The sequence below is a fragment of the Leptidea sinapis genome, chromosome 37 (genome assembly GCF_905404315.1).
Source record: "Leptidea sinapis chromosome 37, ilLepSina1.1, whole genome shotgun sequence".
Classification (NCBI taxonomy): Eukaryota; Metazoa; Arthropoda; class Insecta; order Lepidoptera; family Pieridae; genus Leptidea; species Leptidea sinapis.
In genome coordinates, this window is record NC_066301.1 from 2,493,557 (window position 1) to 2,516,957 (window position 23,401).

Genomic DNA, 23,401 nt, shown 5'->3' on the forward strand with positions numbered 1-23,401 from the left:
AGTTGCCACGAAAAATACATTAATATCGTTGATATTACAAAAATGTTGCAATTTTAAATATTAAATATTTGTTTATTTACTTGAATTATAAATATATCAACACGCCAATAGATAGAAGTCCAGAAATTTCTTAAATTCTACTACACATATACTATCTGATGAACTTTTAAATGTTTTTTTTTTGTATAGCATTTTTTTATTTTGTTTAAGAAGTTTAAGTTGCGAGCCCTTTCTGAATAACTGATTTAAATTTATATCTTACCGGCAACAAGATCTTTTATTTCCTTGGAAGTGACTTGCCTATTGCCTTTCTTGATTATACAAGCAACTGGATGCTCGCCATCATCAGGATCCTCAACACCAAGTACACACACGTCTTGGACAGCGTCGTTTGTTCGGATTAAGTCTTCAATCTCAGATGGTAATATCTAATAATTATTTAAGTCAAGATCAAGTTTTTATTTTTCCATTGGTTAACACACTGAATTGTTGTGTTCTTCCACGTTCACCATTACCAGTGGAAAGATCCTTTGGCCAACACAAGATGACAGCTAGGTTATGGGTACCACAACAGCGCCTATTTCTGCCGTAAAGCAGTATTGTGTAAACATTACTGTGTTTCGGTCTGAACAGCGCACTAGCTAGTGCGATTTCTGGTCAAACGAGACTTAACATCTTAAGCCCAAGGTGAGTGAGTGCAATTGTGGTGCCGCTCAGAAATTTTGGGTTTTTCAAGAATCCTGAGCGGCACTGCATTGTAATGGGTAGGACGCATCAATTACCATCAGCTGAACGTCCTGCTCCTCTCGTCCCTTATTTTCATAAAAAAAAACTTTCTATGGAGTTATCTTGCGCGCTACTGCGTACGTACACCCCAAACGCTGGTAGCGCTTCTCTGGTTTCTATAGAGTTGAAAGAGAATACGAGTAGTGGTGAACATTTACCATCAGGTGACCCTTATGCTTGTTTATCATCCTAATCCTATAAAATGTTAATAATAATTAAACGTCATAAAATCTGGTTTTCAATTTTGCATCATGATGGAAATTGTCAAATGGTGCAAGACATTTTTTGCTTTACAGGTACTTTAATATGTTTGTTATTGCTAAAGTTACACAATCAAGCCTGAGTAGATCGAATCAGAAATTAGAAGATCCGTAGGAGAACCAAAACCGACATAGCCCAAATGATTGCGAAACTGAAGTCAGTGGACAGGGCACATTGTTTGACGGACATACGACTATAGGGGCAGTAAAGTCTTCAAATGGCGACCACGTACCGAAAGAGGTAGTGTTGGTAGGCCCACCACAAGATGGACCGACGATCTGGTCAAGATCGCCGGAATACGTTGGATGAGGGCAGCGCAGGACCGATCGTCGTGGAGATCTTTGGAGGAGGCCTTTGTCCAGCAGTGGACATTTTCCGGCTGATGATGATGATGATCAATCATCGCAAGTGTAAACGGTAGTTCGATTCTCCGTGGGAACTTATAAATTAAACATTGCTATGAAGGCTTGAACTCCGAAAAAAATTTCTAACTGCTTTACGTTTTTGGACCCAAAGAACTTTTCTCTTGGTTTTAGTCTACAGTTAATAGAAATTTTTAACAGATCCTACCACCGTAATATAAAATTAAACTTACTTGATAAATTCGGTACTTTAAAACAGTTTTAACTCTATCCACATAATAGAGGAATTCATTGACATCTCTGTAGAACAGATCCCCAGTTTTAAAATATCCATCCGGTGTGAACGACTTTGCTGTTTCTTCAGGATCATTCACGTATCCCTTAAAATATGTTAAGTATTAACATAAATAGATTCAAATCAGGTTGGTACAAGTATTATGTTCATGCATGTTTTTCATGTATTGCGAGAAACTCTTTCAAATTTAAATATTCAAATTCAAAATAATATTTAAAATCAATAATTAAACGTCAAAAACTACCACCCATTCGAAAAACCCACATCAAAAAAGTAAGCAACATGCATGATATTACAAATTTACCATTTATATTAATTAATTTCTAAGTCTTTATTCACTCAAAGTGCAAAGGTATGTAAACTTTTTTGTTATTGGTGACATATAACTGGCTGGTTGTAAAACAAAATTCGATTAGGTTTTGTTTTTTTTCATAAAATTAAATGAAAGGGAATTTGTTTGAATTTAAGTGCGTTTTGTTGCTACGTTTAGTCTTGATTTAATAAGTTTAGCAACCATTTAAATAAAGTTAGCGATAAAATTGAATAGTTAGATATTCTTTACGTCATGGAGCGACGTCATTTGACGGCAAATGAAATGCAAAGAGCTGTAGGGATGTTGCAAGCGGGAAGTAATCAATTTCAGCATTTTGACATTCATAGAAGTGTTATATGTCGTCTTTGGCAGCGCTACAATAATACAAGGGAATCCGCTGAACAGCATTCAGGCCGTAAAAGGAGTACAACCACTCGGCAAGACCGTACTGGTCTGACTGATAGAACTGACTGCAAGACGCCAGCCGATGTTAACCGCTCGAGAGATAAGTTTGAGGCTACAAAATACAAGTGGTGTTGATGTAACATGGACCCAGCAAAATTGGGATAAAATTATCTTTTCCGATGAGTCGCGATTCGGCTTTAGGCCTGATACAATAAGGGTACGAGTGTACCGTCAACCGTACCCTTATTGTATTGTACCGGAAATACTGAAAGGCTCGGGTGCATTCAGGAAGTTCATCCAAACAGCGGCTCATCAGTTATGGCATTGGCGGGTTTTATGAAGAACAGGCGAACTGAGCTTGTTTTTGTAAATGGAAACATGAACGCTGAAAATAACGTTGAGGATATTCTCAGACCATATGTCCATCCATTTGCACAAACCTTTGACTCCGATTTTACGTTAATGCATGACAATGCGCATTCACATACAGCTCGGCGAACCAGTCAATACTTGGCAACGGAGAACGTCTTGAAGGACTTGGACGGAGTGACAACAACCCAGCAGCTGAAGGATTTGCTACAATTTCACTGGGAGCGAATACCGCAAGATGACATAAACAGTCTCATTAATTCAATGAATAATCGTTGCCGACAAGTTCTGAATAACTGAGGAGGCCATGCTTTGTATTAAATTTTCCTATTCTTTCACAATAAATTCATTTTCTTAAGAAATTTCATTTTGTTAAAAAAATGTTTAGTTGCTTATGTACCTTAGTTTCTGCAGTATATTATAATATTGTTAATTTCTGGTTTTAAAAGAACTAATAAAGACAGCAGCTGTTATTTTTACATCATAGGACCCTAGAAATATTATTTTAAAAATAAAATACAACGTTATAATGTAAAAAACCATCCTAAAATTTAAATTATTAGGTACCTACATGTTGCTTAGACTTTTTTGATGTGTGTAGTATGCCTCAGACCTGAGAAGAACGGGCGCAAGAAACTCAGCTCATTTTGTGATATAGTAGCCTTTACCACACAATCGCTGATTTAACAAAAAAATGTTAAATTGGCGATGAGTGTTAAAAACTCATTTATATACAATAGTGCCTAATGCCACCTATTATATAGGTATTATATACATTTACGTACAAATTATACTATAATTTAATAACTTTCGTTATAATTTTCAACATAAGACCAAATCAACATAATTTGGATATTCATTCATTCCCTTTGCCAAGAAATAATAATTACGAAGGGAAGTCTACAGAATCTGTCAACTCCAATTGTCACGAGGGGCTGCTGAAAACCAGTTTTGTGTTGGTGTCTTCTGAACTAAGACAACTATGTACTGAGTCAGATCCTTTTAGCAGGGAATCACGCGCCGCACAGTTTTTTTAATTTTTTTATATTTTAATAATTTTTGTTATATTATTTCATTTAATTTATTTTATTATTTATTTATTAAACTTTTTTGACACCACATTAAAAAAAAAAAATTACTAACATACATAATTACATGATATGGTGCAAATGGCGGTCTTATCACTATATAGTGATCTCTTCCAGGCAACCATTTGTAATACAATAAAAGAGAAAGGCAGTACATTAAAAGGGTAAGAAGTGTCAAAAATATAGACACACATAATATATACTATACTAAAATATAGATAAATTTATAAGAAAGTAAAATATGTAAAAAGTAGGAACAATAATTAACATTTCAGAATTGTTGAATTATGTTGGTGGATACATACAGATAGATTCTATCAAATAGAGGACAGATAATGTTTTTTTAGTTGATTTTTAAAGGATGCTAATGATTGTGCTTGACGGATAGTAAGCGGCAGTTGATTCCAAAGAGTAATGGCATTAATGGTGAAAGAAGAGTGATAGCTATCAGATTTATGGAAAGGAACATTTAGTATTTGTTTCGCAGCATAGCGCAACGAAAGCTCATGCTGAGACCCTAGTAGCTCAAATCAAAGGTGTAGAATGTGGGAATTGCGACGTAGACGTATAGGAAGCCAGTTGAGTTTTTTTCGGAAGGAGGAGACATGATCGTATTTACGTAGGTTAAAAATGAAGCGAAAACATAAATTTTGTAGGCGTTTGAGTTTATCCAGCTGAGCCTCGGTAAGGTTGGGATAGCAAATGTCTGCATAATCAAGAATGGAGAGCAGGCAAGTCTGCGCAAGACATATTTTACTAGGTACTGGGAGAAGATTACGTAACCGGCGCAGGGATCCATGTGCAGAGAAAACTTTTTTACTTACTTCATTCAGTTGCGTCTGCCAAGCATATAAGTGGAAAGAAGAATTTAGATTACTAGTGATGGAGTTTATAAATATTGAAAAAAGCAAGGGAGAAAGGACACCTCCCTGTGGAACTCCCGCAGAAGCATCAACCCAGGATGATTGTATATCCGCAACTTTAATACGATGTCGTCACCCTATCAAATAGCTATGGAACCAACTCTCGGCCTCTGCTGATAAATTTAAAGAAGATAAAGATTTCACTAAGATGTCGAACTCGACAGAAACAAATGCGTTACTAAAATCAAGTAAGGTTAAGATAGTAAGCTGTTGGTTATCCATAGCGAGACGAATATCGTCGGTAACTTTGACCAAAGCGGTTTCGGTGCTGTGTCCAGGACGAAAACCTGACTGCACGGGGCTTAGAAGACAGTATTTATTAAGGAAATAACTAAGTTGTTTATAAACTAACCGTTCCAGTAATTAAGAAAGGAAAGGGAGTATAGATATTGGGCGATAGTCGCGAAAAGTCAGAGGGTTTGAAATTTTTGGTAAAGGAATTAAGTGAGCTTCTTTCCATGTTTTTGGGAAAGTATTAGATTTAATCGAAAAATTAAGGATGTGGGTTATTATAGGAAGAAGAATGTCAATAATTGGAATAATCATGTTTCGGCCTACACAGTCGCTTCCTATGACTCTTGAGGAAATAGATAGTAAGTTATTCCTGACATCACTTTCAGTAAAAGGTACGAAAAAGAAAGTTTCAGGAGCTTGTTTCATGAAATTAGAGAAAGTATTTAGTGTAGTTTGCTTTGTATTGTGATCAAGAAGAACAGGACACCTTGAAAAGCGCCTATTAAGAGAATCGACGTTAAGTGAAGCAGGAAGAACTGTTTGTTGCTGTTTCCCAACACCAAGTGATCTTAAAAATTTCCAAACTATAGCAGGATCGGGATTATCGACTGATTTAAATATGTGACGTTGTTGAGCATCCCTACATATTCTGTTGCATCGGTTTCGGATACTTTTATATTTAACTCGATCGGAACTAGAATTGCTAATTTTGTACTTTGTTAATGCCCGAGTTTTTGCATTTATTAATGTTCTAATTTCATCTGTGAGCCAAGGAGCGGGAAGATGTTTCTTTTTAACAGGTCTAAAAGGCGCATGCATGTCATAAAGCTGTAAAATTAGAGAGTTGAAAAAACTGATTTTGGTTTCAATTGAGTCAGTATTATATACTACAGTCCAATCGATATTGCTAACATCATAGTTGAGACGATCCATGTTAATATTATTGAAGTTACGTAGCCAGACTGTTTGAGGTTTTAATTTAGGTAAACGAACTTTATATGACAAGAATACCAGATCGTGATATGAAAAAGGCACTGAGGTGAACTGACCATGCTTATGTACAAGGTTATTTTTTGATACAATTATTAGATCAAGTAACGATGATTCACAATTAGGTAGGTTATGAGTAGGCATTAAAGGAAGTAACTGCAAGTTGAAGGAGTCAATTATTGATTGGAGCTTTCTGCTGCGATGATTAACTTTGTACATGCAGGTTTTGAAATCTCCCATTATGATCACATGGAGTAAGACAGTCAAGAATGGATTCAAATGAACTAAAATAATCAACGCCTAACAATGGACTGTAAAACACACCCAATAGTACTTTGGAGTGTGATATGCTGACTTCAAGTACAAGATGTTCCGCAGAGTCACCGGGGGGTGGCTGAGGAAATACACTTATTATAGAATATGAGAATCGTTCACGAATATATGTATGTATATTGCAACACCGCCGCCGACTCGGCCGGTACGGTCATTGCGGACAAGCTGAAAACCCGGTAAGGAGTAGGAAGTGGAAGGAAGACAAGGTTTGAGCCAGCTCTCAGACACTAGAATTGCATGAATATTATTACAATCAAATGAAGCAAGCATATCAGTGTAGCTAGAAGGCACACTCTGAGCATTTAAATGTAAAACATTGAAATTATTAACACAATTTAGTATTTTAAGATTGTAAGTAATACTGTCGAGTCGACATAGTATTTTTCATAGATGTCATCGTAAAGTTTAGGCGCCATTTCCTGCCTCGCAGGTGATATTTGTCTTACACAGATTGTTTTTGGCAAAATTTACTGACAGTGTCCTCTCCTTTTTTGGTATGTGTAGTTTTGGGTTTTAATTTAGAGATCATCAGCATCCAATAATGCCAGGTTTTAGATTTTAGCCCGTCTCCTCTATCGAAATTTGGATGTTTTTCAACTTCAATTTCTTTACGTATCATTCTTGGAAGATATCTATTCTCTTTTGCCTAAATTTTTGGTTGGTTAAAGAATCCGATTCGGAATGTAGTTACTACATCCGTTTTGACCAATCTAAAATTTTTCTCAATTTAAAATGTAAAAAGTATTTTTTTATCAATAATTAGTATTATAAATGGAAAATTTTCACAAAATATACTGTTAAATGTTACTAAAATTTGCATTTCACGGCAAGCAATTCATTATAATATCATTAGTACAAAAGTTTCGAATTGATGTTTATTTCGCGATGTCAAACAAGTATAAGTTATTAGTTAATTAAAAAAAATCTATTTAATATAATATGACAGTAGCAGACTGTAGTTTACAAAACAACCTGTTGCAGAAACTAAAAAGCAAAAAAAAAAAACTACGTTTAAAAAAAACAACTTCAAAAACTCTAATGCAAACCTGGATACCTTTAATATTAATAAAATACGACTTATTGCTAGGTTTGAAGTCAGTGCCAATCCAAATGTAATATCAGGTACCTACACTCGCCATGCGTGACTGAGCGGGATAGCTTCGACTAGAACAAGACAATCCAAGCGGGCAGGCACCGAATTAAACCCTATCAATAGGTAATATATTATTAATATTAAAGATTTGCATACGAGGTATATTAAATTAAATCTTTATTAAGTTATTTTATACTTTTCAGTTTTTGAAGTCGGTTTTTTTAAACGTAGTTATTTTTTTATTTCAGGTATTATGATTTTGGTTGTCTGTATATTTATTATCTTAAAGCTTACCACAAACATAGGTCCCTTCACACACATCTCACCAGTAACAGATGCTTCTTTTATTTCTTTTCCAGTGTCCGGATCAATAAGCTGTAGCGAAAAAATTTCATTGAAATTGAAATGGAATTCTAACAGTTTCGATCGTGAAAAAATCTTTTAAAAGAGTCTTGGATGTATCATTGTTAAATATATTTATTATATACAATATCGTGTTTTACTGTTACGAGCAGACATACGTGACCTCATGCTGGGCATCTGCTCGTTTTGTGTTTCACTAAATATATTTTTTTGAAGTGAAACTTATTTAGAATCGTTGTGATTTCAAACCGGATGCAACGGAAAAAACGACAGGTAAGAGACAAAAATACAAAAATGTGTAGGATGAAGCCGGCAAAGAATGAGACTATGAGAGAAATATGCATACTATTGTATTTTTATGTATAAAGCGAGTAGGTATACCTTAATATATTCTTATGTCAAACGCACGACTTATAACTGCATAGACACCAGGAGAACATAAATATGGTAGCGGTGTTAGTAATAGTAGTCTTTCATAGCGGTTGAAATCATGTGTCATCCTAGCATCATGTACCAGGACTTCATATGCAGTTTAGAGGTTCATGCACACTGCAGGTTTCACTTCTGACATTTGTACTTTGTACACACGCAATTATTTTTTATATTTACAACATTCTTAAAATGATTGACAAGGTGTATTTAAAAGTTTGAACTAAAAAATACTATAATTGATTTAAATATATTATTTAAAATCAATGACTTATTTCGCGTGCGATCGGCCGGGGTTCCAGGCCGGCTAGAACTGGTTTTGTTTGTTTATAATCCAAGTCACTAGAGACAATAACTTCAATATTTTTAGTTTTTAATTTTGTTTTGTATAACTTGCAATGAGCGATTCTCTCCTAAGAACGATTATCTAAATCTACCAGGAGAGTTTCGTAAATGATTGTAAATGCATAGTCATACAGGTAAATAAATTTTTATTTTGATTTTATCTAATTTTATCAAAATGACATTAATATCATCATTTATACAATTTTATATTCGAATACAAACGGTGATATGGGCTCTTTTTGTATTAATTAATAATTAGTTACCTTTATAGTATAAACAGGAAGGCATTTACCACAGCTGCCCAGTGGTACGGGGGTTCCCTGTACTGGCATCGCAACTGCACCCAGACACTCTGTTTGTCCGTACGCGTCAGTTATAGCAGTACCTTCTTGTAAACAACTCTAAAATAACATAGTTAAAATCTGTATTTGTATCAGTTACACAACGCACTCACGCACACTATATTTTGTGTATCATTCAACACGTCTCCACACACTTAAAGCAATTATTTTAAAGGATAACTAGATGCTGCCCGCATACATATTCCAATTTACTACGAATGAAAACGTTATAAAGAACACCTTTACTTTGAGGATGTGCCTAAAATCAATCAAAAATCCTAGAAGTTTCCATGAGTTGGTAGCAATTTCTATCTATAATTATATTCTTCTAAGCTTTTGTCCATTAGATCTCCTAAACTTGCACCATGTCAACTGGTGAAAGCTTTCTTTTTTTCAGTGGTATATTTGATATGCTGTATACGAAGGGAATATTTTTTCTAGTAAATTGAATTGATAAACATGATTATTTACATTAAGGCTCATTTGACTTTTGTGACATAATCTGTTATTGAATCTTAATCAGACTGAAAAAGTGTAGCATCAGATGGCTATTTACTTGTTCGATATATTTTTAAAACACCAGTAGAGATTAAGTGGTTCCTTTTGATATAATCTAATGTATCGTTTATAAAAACTATGAATAAAAAAGGACCTATATGACATCCTTGAGAAACGCCGGATGTTGGGGAAAAAGTTTCGGATGTAAACCCTAATGTGTTTAAATAAAAACCTAGTCTAGTTCTTTCTTCCTCGTACTTCAAAGCTGTGCAATGAGTTTCCTTGTGCGGTGTTGCCGGGACGACACGACAGGGGTACCTTCAAAAAGAGCGCGTACACCTTCCTTAAAGGCCGGCAACGCTCTCGTGATTCCTCTGGTGTTGCAAGATGATGTGGGCGGCAGTGATCACTTAACACCAGGTGACCCATACGCACGTTTGTCCTCCTATTCCATAAAAAAAAATCCAAATAATATTATTTTAGCTGTATGGGTATTATCGTAATATCATAATCTTATAAATTTTATCATGTATAATTTGAGCGTCATTAATAAATACTTACTTTAATTTTATTTATTTGCAATTTGCAATATTTATTTATTTCTCTTTAAACTTTAATAAAAGTCTAAATAATGCAAAATTTGCTTAGCTTTAAAAAAGATTTTCATACCCGAAGTTCAATTAATTTGTCAGGATGCAGTTTTGATCCAGAACAGATAACTGTAATAAAACAGCTTAAATCGACTTCATCTTTTCGTCGTAGAAGTGCTGACACTATTGTAGGATTTATGAAACAATTATTTGGCTGAAAACAAATAAATCTTAAATCTATATATATAAAAATGAATTGCTGTTCGTTAGTCTCGCTAAAACTCGAGAACGGCTGGACCGATTTGGCTAATTTTGGTCTTGAATTATTTGTGGAAGTCCAGAGAAGGTTTAAAAGGTGAATAAATAGGAAAATGCTGCTAAATTAAACAAAACAACAAATTTGTTTTTCCTTTGATGTGTCCATACATAATTTCTATGAGAGAATTTATTGACGCACGGTTTGACAGTTCTTCTGTGAAACAATTTCATTACGACAGCAGGGTGCATATTTTACGCAGTAATTTTTGATGTTATTGACAAATTCATGTAAAAATATCATTATATTTATTATATACAGAACAACGTCTGTCGGGTCAGCTAGTTACAATATAAAATTAGCTAATTAGCTTTTGTATATGTAGACACTTGGGCACCCTAAGTCCTGGTAACGCAAAGCGAAAGAGTAAGCTCAAGACTCAGTAGGATTGTAAAAGATTGCGGATGCCATTTGCCCATTAAGTGGATATTGGAAATCAGTGGTACAGGATTAGTCCGCATTGGATAGCTAGGCTGATCCGTTGACCGAAATAGCTGCCAGCGCTTGGGTTTCCATTAGCCGTATTGAGGCGCGAAGATAGAACTTTGTACATTATCCGTGCCTCTAGGCCCTACGGGCTACATCAAGTCGCGCAAGTCAGATAAACAATTTGATAATTCTATGATTAGAGTTGTATTTAAACAAATTTACGAAAACCATGACCGTGTTTTTTCAGAACCATAACTCCATAATATGTTTTCTCTTATTAGAAAGGGAAAACGGGCACGTAGATCACCCGATAGAAATAAAAAACCAGCCCCAAATGGATATCAGCACCAGATATCAATATGGTGCTGATATCCGTCGTATATGCGTCGGTGGCATTTGAGAAGTTGTAAGGTTAGGTATAATACAGTAGCCAGCAGATTAACAAAATGACTCTGCAAGGCAAAAAGTTTCTAGTAGATCGTACAGTTGTAGAATTCCAGACATCAACGTGATGCGGATGGAATTCGCATTGTTACCTTAATATCTAGTGGTGAAAAATATGCTGCTGTGGATGCAGACAATCTCTATATCTCTGCGCAGCGCCACATCCATGAAGAAGCTGATGTCCCTGGGTCAGCCCAGACCCAGTGATGAGAATGGTACTAAATATCAGGCTGAATTTGCGTGTTATAGTAACTGCTGGTGGTGGCCTGAATTGAAGTACTCTAATTTGGCCTTCCCTTCCATGTGAATACGGAACTAAATGTCACTCTATGTCAATGCAGATTCGACAAATGGAGAGTTTTCAGTAAGGACAACAACCTATTCTTTAAGCTTAACAAGACTAAGTTAAGCCAGCATTGCAAACGTTGCATAGCAATAGCAATTGCATAGCAGTCTAGATTTTAGAAAGAAGGTTGGTCCGATTGTCGTAGCTATACTGAAAAATGTAGGACCACCTGGTGTTAGAAGAACTCGTACTCCATTTCGTTGATTTGCACCATATCATTGATATGCAAAATAAACAGTGTTGGGGATATAAAGGAGCCTTCAGGGACCAGTGTTGATGGGTTTTAAGTCTGAGCATGTGTCGTCTATAATAAGCTTAATGCTCCGATCAGCTCAAAAGCTAGTGATCCATTTTAATAATTTCTCGGGAATAAGGGAATAAGGCAGCTCCGCAATAGACGCTTATGACAACCCCTCGAACTCTTTCGCTAAGTTCAGACAAAGTAGGAAACTCAAAAACAACGCTGTGTGTGTATTGTGTGTTGCGATTCTGGACGTCCAGGTATGGATTCTCCAGAACTATTATGTCTGATATCGTCCTAGATTACATTAATTTGTAAATACCATTTTTTATGGCAAACTCGACTGTTGGTATGGTATGGTATAGGGGCTCCTGTTTCCGCAATTAGACCACTAGCATGGGACCATTTTGCGAGCAGTAATGTTACTCCAACCAGCCCTGCTCTTTCCAGAAGTTCAGAACATTCCTGGGGTGTTCGCAGACTTCCTGGAGCGACCTCGTATTGGTTAAGGTTTTTGCCCGTTGGTTGGCCACCCCCGCACATTCCAGGATTACGTGAGCGACCGTTTCGTCGTCGTCCAGACAGCCTCAGCACTTAGGACTGTCCGTTACGCTGATTGTGAAGAGGTGTTTGTTTAGTGGTGTGTGACCCGTTGGGGTGCCCACCATTATACGGATGTCATGTCTGTTGAGGCTGATAAGTCTACGTGTCAGTTTGGGCGATAGTGCAGGAATCGCCTCCTTCGACTGTCTACAGCTTGATACATTCACCCATCGGGTGTTGTGTAGGTCGTTGGTGAGAGAGCGTATCCATGAGCGCATTTGGCTGAAGGGCAGTGGCTCATTTCCCAACGAACCGCTATGTCCCTTGATCCATTGCAGAGTTACCCGGTTATAAGAGGCAACTTGTTCAAGGGTTTGGTGATACTCGTGTATTAGTGCTGAGTTGTAGGTACCCTTCAGCGCTGTTAGTACCGACATACTGTCATAAAGAATTCTGATTCTGTGGCCATGTACTTTTCTTCTTAATATTGCGCTGGCGGCTTCCTTGATGGCTACGCACTCACATTGAAAGATGGAGCTGTGTGTGCCCAAGGGTATGGAAGTGTGTATATCCAGTTCCTGTGAGAAGATGCCAGCACCAGTTCCAGTAGCCATTTTTGAGCCGTCTGTGTAAATTCTTAATTCTCCTATATGCTATATATGCGATAGTTTTTATGAAAAGCATGTGTTTTAGGTATCTTGTCGCATGGTGCCTCACAGAGGGGATGGTCCTTTGTTACCCTATTCCAGAGATTACTAAACTCGACTGTTATTCACACGGTTTTGAATGAGAGAGTGGTACTTCCTCGGGCGTGACGCTAAATATTCATAAGTTTTATACATTTTATAGTTATAATACTACTTAGTTAACTATGAATTTGAGATGGTAAAAAAGTAAGAAGGAGACAAAAGTACATTACCTTATATTTGTTGATCATTTCAATAATTATATCTATATTATCAGGTACGGATGTTTGCAGTATGCAAACTCCTAATGCTGGCATGCCGAGAACTAAGCCGAACCCTGACACCCAGTTTATAGGAGATACATGAAGTAGTTTGTAATTTTTTCTGAAATAATGAACATTATATGAGCACAACTTATGTTTTTTTAAAGTGATAACCCTCACTTCTAGGATTAATACACAAATAAAATTTGTAAACAAAATTTTGTGAACGCTGAGGGACTCGAGCCCACGACCTCTGGCGTTTCGTGCCAGTGCTCTAACCAACTAAGCTAACCGTTCGAGTGACGCATCATCATAAAATCTTGTATGCTTTGTTCAACTCCCAGGTTGTGGCTTCAACTACAGGATCTACTTTATAGTTTATAAGTTGGTTAGAGCACATGCACGGAATGCCAGAAGTCGTGGGTTCGAGTCCCACATCATTCATAAAATTTTGTTTTCAAATTTTATTTGTATTATATATATAATACATACTTATAATACATAAGAGCAATTGTTAAGATGCACAATGACAATAAAGAGATGTCCAGCACTTAATAGATGAATACATCTTAAAAATGTTGTATGTTTAATGTTATTCATTAATAACTTTTTGCATATTGTGTAACCCATATAAGTACGCTGTACTCAAACTCTTGTTGTTGTTGTGTTTAAATGACGAGATAAAGACGAAGACATAAGAAGAATTTTAGAAGATGAATAAAATGAAACTGATGTTGAAGAAGATATCATTGGATCAATAAAAAGTTGAAAATGATGATGGCAGCATGGGAAGAACACCAGGATCACATACAGGATCACCAAGGTCTTCTTCTTAATTCTTAATTCTTCGAAATTCTTTAAGTTCAAGCTTGTCGCTATAAAACGCACATTTTTTTAATCTTTAGGCAAAAATAATCTGGTTTTATCCGAAGATAATGCGTGGTACCAACACCTCCTTGATGAAGGTCGCCGAAGCCTGCAGGGTATCAACGTAATTTAATTTGATAAAAAAATGTACTGTATTGATATTTTTCTAACATAAAGTTCACCAATAAAATTATTTTCTATACTGTTTTATTTTGTCTTGCTATACGGCAACAGTAAAAAAAATACGACATGTTTTTGACTTTTTCAATATATTAGATCCTTGGCCACAAGGTCACAACATACTTAGTTTGGATTAGTCCAAGGTTCCAGAGTCCATAGAAAAATACAGGGCTCATGTACTTCATAGTGTACACGAACTTGTCGGATTCGCTCCCCGTGTACCACATACGGTACACCAGCTTTGAGCTTTTTTTTTCAAATTTCAGCAAAATGTTCAACTATAATTGCAATGATCGGGATCAAAAACTATTTAGGTTCGAACATTTCCTATACAATTGCATTTTAAATGAGGTTGAATGTGCCAACTATGGCAGAAGATACGCGAGGGACGAATGGGTCGTCACTAGTACATATAGCCACTCAGTATAGTATTGCATGATATGTAGATTAGGATTATTTTATTGTTGTTTGCTTGAGTTCTCGTAACAGGTTTCTGCTTGTGGCGGCGACATGAAATGGGTCATCCCCTTCCCTAAAATATGGTTGAGGGAGGCGATGGCTGGCGTCATGCTCGTGAACGTGCGCTGCTTGTGGTCGCAGGATGATCCTGTTGCCGGAGACTCGGTTTCAGAAGAATGCTCACAGAATACCTTTATGTATTTATGGTGTGTGTGGATGATGCAGCTACTGTACTCAATAACTTTTCTAATAATTTACATCTACTTTTTGGACTTTCTCGTGTAAGGCATTGACTATTTGACGTTTTAGTATGTTTGTTGCATCATTTTACATATTATATTGTAATTGAAATGATTTGTAAATCGATGGAAATGTAAATCTTGATATAAAAGAGTGGCAATAAGTTTCTTGCTACTTCTTCTCATTTGCTCAACCCTTTACGAAGTAGCGGTAGATTCCATTTTTTTGACATTCATAAGTGTCATTCCGTGACCTACATGAATATAGTGATTTTGATTTGATTTGATTTTACATACATAATAAATGTTTTTGCTTGTTATTTTTACTTGTCGGTAAAAAAGTTTCCATTCAGGTAGTGTGAGTAGTCACATTTCAAGGAACTATGCCTTAATGTTTTATTGTGGGACGTACATGGGTAACTGATACCACTTAGCATCACCATATGACATCATCTACTCTATGCGGCATTTCATCATCATCAGCTGGAAGAGTCCATTGCTGGAAGAAGATCTCCCCCAAAGATTTCCACGACGATCGGTCCTGCGCTGCTTTCATCCAATCCTTTGGATACGGCATTTATGCTCAAATAATTGTACATCTTAAATTATGAAAATGTATAAAAAAATTACTTACATATCGATTTTTTTATAATTTGAGAAGTCAAGCAATTTATCGAAGACTGTCTGATGTTTGAATGCCGCTACCTTCATTTTGTCAGTGACTGTACCACTGGTGCTAATTAGAAATGGAGAAATTGTGTCCACATCTATTACTGAAACTCTAAAATTATTAATTTTATTTTAACTTCATAATGTATTGTACAGTTATATAATAGCATGACAAAAACTAGTGCTCTTAATACACAAGTAATCTAAATTGCTCTCTATACAGGAGATTGTGGATTGCAGCCCGAGCCGTAGTCGAGGGCGTAAGTCAGCCGAGTGTGTGCTGAGTAAGTTGCTCCCAAATTTTATACGGATATTTTCAACACATTTGATAGGAAAAAACAAACAATTGTATTGCATAGATCGTTTAATTGCTCTTCCATTGTTAAAAATTATCGTAAACAGTCAAGTACTTTTCTGTAGGTATTTAGGATTTCGTTTACATTTTGTGCTGCATCTTCTGAAGAAAATTTTTAAATTTGTACAACATTTAGCACACAGCAACAAATGCGATACAAACAAAATATGAAAAAAGGGATATGGCGCCCAAGTTTTCTTTTTGCACGCGACAAACATAAGGTGATCGATTACATACAGCCATACAGTCAACTTCAAAACTATTAGTTTATTTATAAAATGCATTTTATAACAAATTATTGTGAATTATATATAAATGGTTTTTCGTCTTAATTAGGGACACACTTATGTATTCTAAAAATTTAAATCGATTTTCAGCGACATAAAACCTCTTTGTTGTTACCAAAAATAACTATATTATCCGGTTTAATTGAAAATACTTTGTTTACTCTCATATAATTTGAAGTAAAGTAGTAACTTAACTTGGTAGGAATAATACTCATATGCACTAGTATATAGTACTACATCGGTAGAATCTGTTATAGTTACGTTTATGGCCTTAGCGATGTAATAAGGCTCATTTTACAAGCAAGTGTGTTGAAAAATATATTGTATTATCACGATACGTCTTGAAAAAGCAATTCGTCATAATATCAATTACTAGCGGCCCGCTCCGGCTTCGCACGGCTATAAAATATATTGCCTATGTCATTCACTGAAAAAATGATTAAAATCGAAACAATAGTTTTGATTTATTCATTTCTGCCCATGGCCCGCACGTTATAAATTTAGAGTAAAACAATTATTTTTTCCCTAAACCACGAAGATTTCCTGCTATCTTTGGAATATCTAAATTCATACACTATATTTTTACCTATTTACTTTTTGATACATTGTCGCGCTGAGAGCTCCGATAATAAACGCGTCCGTTCGCCTATTTATAGGCACGCTCCCGCCGCTCCGGCCGGCCGGAACCACCGCATACACTACGTCTCGCAATTTTTTAATCTGTAATATCTTTGAAAATATTCATTTAAATCATATTCTACAAAGGGCCATATAGATCTATAGTAAATCAACAATGTATTTAAGGTATTTAATCAGATAAGGATTAATGCTGTATTGGTTAAAATTGCTTCGAAAATTAGCCATTATTTGTCGTAAAAAGTAAATGACAAAAAAATGTTATTGTGGGGTATCCATTAGAGATAAACATATACCATAGCGAAGTCTTCTGTACACCTTTTTAATGTGTACAATAGTACACTGTATAGTGTACTAACTATTTAGTACATTATTTTGATAAATCTCGTAGGGCTCAGCCTGCGTTTGCAATGTAAGCGGAGAAAATTTTATTATTTACGACATCACATAAGAAACCTCAAAAATAACAGTATTTCTCCACTATTTAATGGATGTTATTTATACAAATAAGCCTTCCCCTTCAATCACTCTATCTATAAAAAAAAACCGCATCGAAATCCGCTGCGTAGTTTTAAAGATTTAAGCATACATAGGATATAGGGACAGAGAAAGCGACTTTGTTTTATACTATGTTGTAATACTAGCTTAAGCTCGCGACTTCGTCGGCGTGGAATTGTTACTTCGGGTTAAGGCTACATATAGTCCGCGACCTCGTTTACGTAAAAGTTGACGTTGCGTACACTATATTTTTAGATTTGTTTTCTTCCGGCAGAAGTAGATATTGATTTTCACCCGAACCAGATCTCGATACGGCAACATATATTGGAAAAACAAATTCTGTTCCTTTCTCGCAGAGCTAACTGGAGCCACCGCCCTTCCCGCCGGCTTTGCACATCATAAATGCACGCGCAGTACTTGATCATTATTTGCTACACTATGAATTTAAAACTAGAATATCATCTCCTAAGATGTTCATTGAAATGTAAAGGGCAATTTTATTTATTATTAAATACTGTGATGAATAACGTATTTATTTGGATAAGAATTAATACCATACAAATTAAATTTAAAAACAAAATTTATGAACGATGCGGGATTCGAACTCGTGACCGTGACGCTCCTTGCGAGCACAGGTGCGAGTGCTCTTCCACTGACGTTCGAGTGACGTATCGTTGATAAATCTTTTATAATATTATGTTTAACTCTCAGGTTGTGGCTTCATATACAGGATCCACTTTACAGTTGATAGCCTGCCCAACCCCAATATTTTTCATATTAGAAAATTGACTTGAGATGTCGCTCCTGCAAATCTAAACAATTTGTTATTTTAAAGTGGTAACCCTCGCTTCTGAACTAATTACACAAATTAAATTTATAAAAAAAAAATATAAACGATGTGGGACTCGAACTCGCAACATCTCGCCTTCCGTGCGAGTGTTCTTCCACTGAGCCAACCGTTCGAGTGACGTATCGTTGACAATCTTGTATATATGTCATGTTCAACTCTCAATTCAGTCCCGCATCGTTCATATTTTTGTTCATGTTCAATTTTGTTTTAAATAAAATCAATATGCTTAATTAGTATATATCCAGGTAACACTGAAAATATTTAGAAAATGAAAAATTAATGTAGAAATTTTCCAATACTTTTATTGTTTTTCGAAGTAATCTCCGTTCCTCTCTACATATCATCGCATTCGATGGAACCACTGAGAAAAGCAGTGGGCTCATTCTTGCTTAGGGGTCTCTTCTATAGCATTTTCGTACGCTTTCACCGCATCTTCGGGACTCGTAAAGCGAATACCTTGAATTTTATCTTTAGTTCTTGGGAATAAATAAGAATCGCAGGGCGCTAGGTCAGGACTGTATGGCGGATGACTCGTTATCTCGACACCTGCAATAGTCAAATATTCAACAGTCCGTTTTGCGAAGAGCGCTGAAGCATTGACGTGGTGAAGGAGGATCCTGCTTCGAGGGCGTTGCTATCGAATTTTTTCCAAGATAACAGGCAAACAGCGATTGACATACCAGTCTGCAGTAACTGTCCTTCCATCTTCTAGCACAACTGTCGCGAAATGACCTTTCCGACCAAAGAATGAGGCAATCATCTTTTTAACTGACTTCAAAAAAGGAGGAGGTTCTCAAATCGTCGGTATTTTTTTTTATGTTTGTTACCTCTAAACTTTCGACTGTGAGAACCGATTTTGATAATTCTTTTTTATTCAATAACTGGTGCTTCCCGAATGGTCCCATTGTAATTTGGTCCAGATCTGACACTGGAATCCATGAGAAAACCATAAAAGGTCTTAAGTTTTGCTATACAAACGTATAGCAAAGTGGATAATAAATTTACGAATAACTCAATATAGCGCCGACAGATTTAGATGATTCTGTTTTTATTGGAAGGCATACTTCAAAGATAATTTGGTGAGAGATTTTTTTTTTTTTTATGGAATAGCAGGACAAACGAGCGTACGGGTCACCTGGTGTTAAGTGATCACCGCCGCCCACATTCTCTTGCAACACCAGAGGAATCACAAGAGGAATCACAAGAGCGTTGCCGGCCTTTAAGGAAGGTGTACGCGCTTTTTTTGAAGGTACCCATGTCGTATTGTCCCGGAAACACCGCACAAGGAAGCTCATTCCATAGCTTTGTAGTACGAGGGAGAAAGCTCCTTGAAAACCGTACTGTAGAGGACCGCCACACATCCAGATGGTGGGGATGAAATCCTAACTTGTGGCGTGTCGTGCGAAGGTGGAATTCGGCGGCAGGAATCAGGTTAAACAGCTCTTCGGAACACTCCCCGTGATAGATGCGGTAGAAGACACACAATGAAGCGACGTCTCTACGCAACGCCAAGTGATCCAGCCGTTCACAGAGCACTGAGTCCCCGACAATTCGAGCTGCTCTACGTTGCACGCGGTCAAATGGATCGAGCAGATACTGGGGTGCGCCAGACCAGAGATGACAGCAATACTCCATGTGTGGCCGGACCTGTGCTTTGCAGAGCGCTAGAATGTGGGCCGGCTTGAAGTATTGCCGTGCTCTATTGATGACGCCCAGCTTCTTCGGAGCCAATTTGGCTTTGCCCTCCAGATGGCCACGGAATTGGCAATCGCTCGAGATTTCGAGACCCAGTAATCCGATACTAGGCGCGGCTTTAAGAGAAGTGTTCTCGAAGAGCGGTGATACGACAAATGGTTTTTTTTTGTGGTAAACGCGCAAACTTGAGTCTACTGGGGGTTAAATTGGACAAGGTTCAATTTACCCCATTCCGCGACCTTCTCGAGAGAGAACTCGATAGAAGACACAAGTTTCTCCCGGCACTGGTCGACGATTTCCCGAGAGAGACCTGCATGGCCCGTGTATACGGCATCACCAGTGCTGTCGTCCGCATAGCAATGTATGTTGGAGGTGTCCAACATGTCATTGATATGCAGAAGAAACAGCGTAGGAGATAGCACACAGCCTTGGGACACTCCAGCATTCACGGGCTTCGGGTTCGAGCAATATCCGTCGACAACGATCTGTATGCTACGCCCAGTGAGGAAGCTGGAGGTCCACTTGCACAAGCTCTCGGGAAGCCCAAATGATGGAAGTTTTGAGAGGAGCGCTTGTGCCATACACGATCAAAGGCCTTCGCTATATCCAGGCTAACTGCCAGGCCTTCCCCCTTGCTTGCAATAGCCGCCGCCCATCTATGTGTTAGGTATACCAGAAGATCACCTGCCGACCGACCATGGCGAAAGCCGTATTGTCGGTCGTTGATCAACTGGTGCCCCTCTAGATATACCAAGAGCTGGCGGCTAATTATGCTCTCCGTGATTTTGGAGAGCAGGGAGGTAAGAGCAATAGGCCTGTAGTTTGCCGGATCCGAACTGTCTCCTTTTCTTGGAACGGATGGAGAAGGGCTGACTTCCATGAGTCAGGGACTACGCCTTTGGAATAAGAGTGCCGGAATAAACGCGTTAGCACCGGCGTCAACTCAGGGGCACACGTTCTATGCACCATTGCAGAACTGCCATCCGGCCCGCTCGACTTCCTGACGTCCAACGAAAACAGAGCTCACCTAACAGTTTTCTGTCTGAACTGTACTTCAGGCATAGAGCTCTGACACCGCGGGATGGTCGGTGGTGTATTTCCGTTGTCGTCAAGAGTCGAATTGGAGGCGAAAAGAGCGCACAGGAGCTCGGCTTTCTCTTTTGCCGTATGGGCCAGGGTGTCATTCCTCATGTGCAACGGCGGCATGGACGGCTGGTTGAAGTTACCAAGAGCAGCTTCCGACAACGACCAGAACTTGCGTGTTCCGGTCGGGTAACTGGAATGCTGCTCGCCGATTTTGACGACGTGCTTAGACTTCGCACGGGCGATTTGCCGCTTAAAAAATCTGGAGACACGGTTATATTTCCTCTTAAGAACTTTGCAGTTCGGATCCTTTGTGCCCAGCACCGCAACCCAAGTTCGATACGCCTGTTTTTTGCAGTCAGATGCTGCTTTAACTGACGCATCAAACAAGGCTGTGATCTGCCACCGATCGGTACTACAGAGCTTGGTATAAAAATATCCATGCCCTGCAGTATCACATCGGCTACTGCAACGGCGCAGGCACTAGGATCATCCGAAGGGAAACAAACCTTGCCCAAGGGTAGGATGCAAAAAAGGAACGCATCCTATCCAATCTGCTGACTTGTAGTGCCAAACGCGGCGGGTCGCTGGTGGTCTGCGACGTTGGCGTCGGATAGGCACTACACTTCTGACCAGGCAATGGTCAGACGTTCCGAGAGGGGCGTCGACAAAGACCTGGTAACCATCGGGATGTGTACCAATTGGGACAGACCATACGCCAATGCAAAATTATGCACAGATCGCCCTGCGTAGTCTGTGGTACGTGATCCAAGCCATTCAGCATTGTGCCCGTTGAAATCACCTAAGACTACGATTTCAGCGGAGGGGATCTGTGCAAGCTCGTCGTCAATTGCCGCTTGAACGCAGCCCATGAGATGATCGGTTTCTGCGTTACCACTATGGGACCTGTAGACACACGCATAGATATGGACGCGGTCCTCTAAATCTACGCGGAGCCCTCTGGCTCCGGAATTGAGTAGACAGGTCCCTACCCTCAAAATTGCCGAGACGGCGACAGCAGATATCTTCCCTAACGTACACACATACCCCGGCATGAGGCAAAAAATTGTGCTCAATTTAGTACCCGGGGTACGTTAAATATGAGGTATCGCTAGGTCGAGATATCTGCGTCTCCGTAAGGAAACACAAGGCCAGCTGCGCCGTCTCAAGGTGGTGGTGGACGGCGTTTAAATTGGAGTGAATTCCCCTGATATTGCAAAAGTCCACGTTGAGCGTGGAACGGGGTGCCGTGGTGTTTCTGCCTCGTTTGTCCTCGGTCATGCGCGATTCTGTGCCCACCCCAGAATACGAAGGGCAGCCCGAGCGAGAGTGCTCGGGGAGGGATTCTCCGGCTCTGGTAGAGCCGGTACCCTCCTGGGGTAATATCTCTTTATGGACCGCTCTCATATTTTGTTGGGGGGGGGGGGGGGGGGTAAGGGACGGCCACCGGTCCTCGACACTAACCTATGCGGAACATAGCGGCAATAGGCCGCTACTGCACGCCGGTATGCTGTGCGAGTGTGGTAATTAACCCGGACGAGTCTGGCCCGATTGTGCTGACGTCATAAGACGGCAGCGTGACTCTCCCACTTCTAAAAAGCCCTTGAGTTTGGTTTGGTTCTGATAACGGAATCCATGACAAAGTAACGGAACACTGTCTGTAATCAAATTGCAAAGTACTTACGTTCATTGCTGCATTGATAAATTTAATACATATATTTACCCATATTTAGACCAATTGTTAGTTAGTATAACTTCAAATTCACTAAAAATCATGAAATAAAAAAAAATAACAAAAAAACAACTGCCTTCAAAAACACTATTCCAAAACAATAGATATAATGTGCACATAAAAGTATAAAAATAATTGCGTATATATACAATCTAAATTATTAATCTTATTCTAGTTACAATTGTTGAAAATTTTTGGAGTCGGTGTCATCCAAGATAGGTTTGTTAATACATACATAGTTATAAGTGAGATGTGCTTGAGTCGTGAGGAGGCGAGAGCGGGTTGCGGCCGAAGGACACCGATCGAGGGTCGAAAGAATCAATTCCCGAGGTACTTAGACTCCCGCTCGCAGCGAAGGCGGCTATAGTCCGGAATTTATTCTTTTACCCGTGTTAAGCACTCTGCTTTTCATTTGGAATATGAGGTTAAAACTAGTTTTTTATCTAAACTATTTATTGATAATATATATTAATATTAGTAGTACCTATTTAAAATTCTCAACTTAACAATTTATGTCGACCTTCTAAATTTTAAATATGGAACTCACCGCGTAATTGTTGCGGCT

The 23,401-nt window shown here is 38.2% G+C and overlaps 1 protein-coding gene across 2 annotated transcripts in view; it reads right to left on the reverse strand.

Moving 5' to 3' along the window:
• Positions 1 to 23,401, reverse strand: part of LOC126975674 (luciferin 4-monooxygenase-like) — a 36,545-nt gene that overhangs the window by 1,250 nt on the left and 11,894 nt on the right. For both annotated transcript variants that reach the window (XM_050823670.1, XM_050823671.1), the window contains 7 exons: positions 15,666 to 15,812; positions 13,257 to 13,407; positions 10,098 to 10,232; positions 8,853 to 8,990; positions 7,747 to 7,827; positions 1,643 to 1,789; positions 263 to 428 (listed from right to left, as the gene is read on the reverse strand). In XM_050823670.1, coding sequence (XP_050679627.1) covers positions 263 to 428; positions 1,643 to 1,789; positions 7,747 to 7,827; positions 8,853 to 8,990; positions 10,098 to 10,232; positions 13,257 to 13,407; positions 15,666 to 15,812 — 965 coding nt within the window. The remainder of the gene's footprint in view (positions 1 to 262; positions 429 to 1,642; positions 1,790 to 7,746; positions 7,828 to 8,852; positions 8,991 to 10,097; positions 10,233 to 13,256; positions 13,408 to 15,665; positions 15,813 to 23,401) is intronic.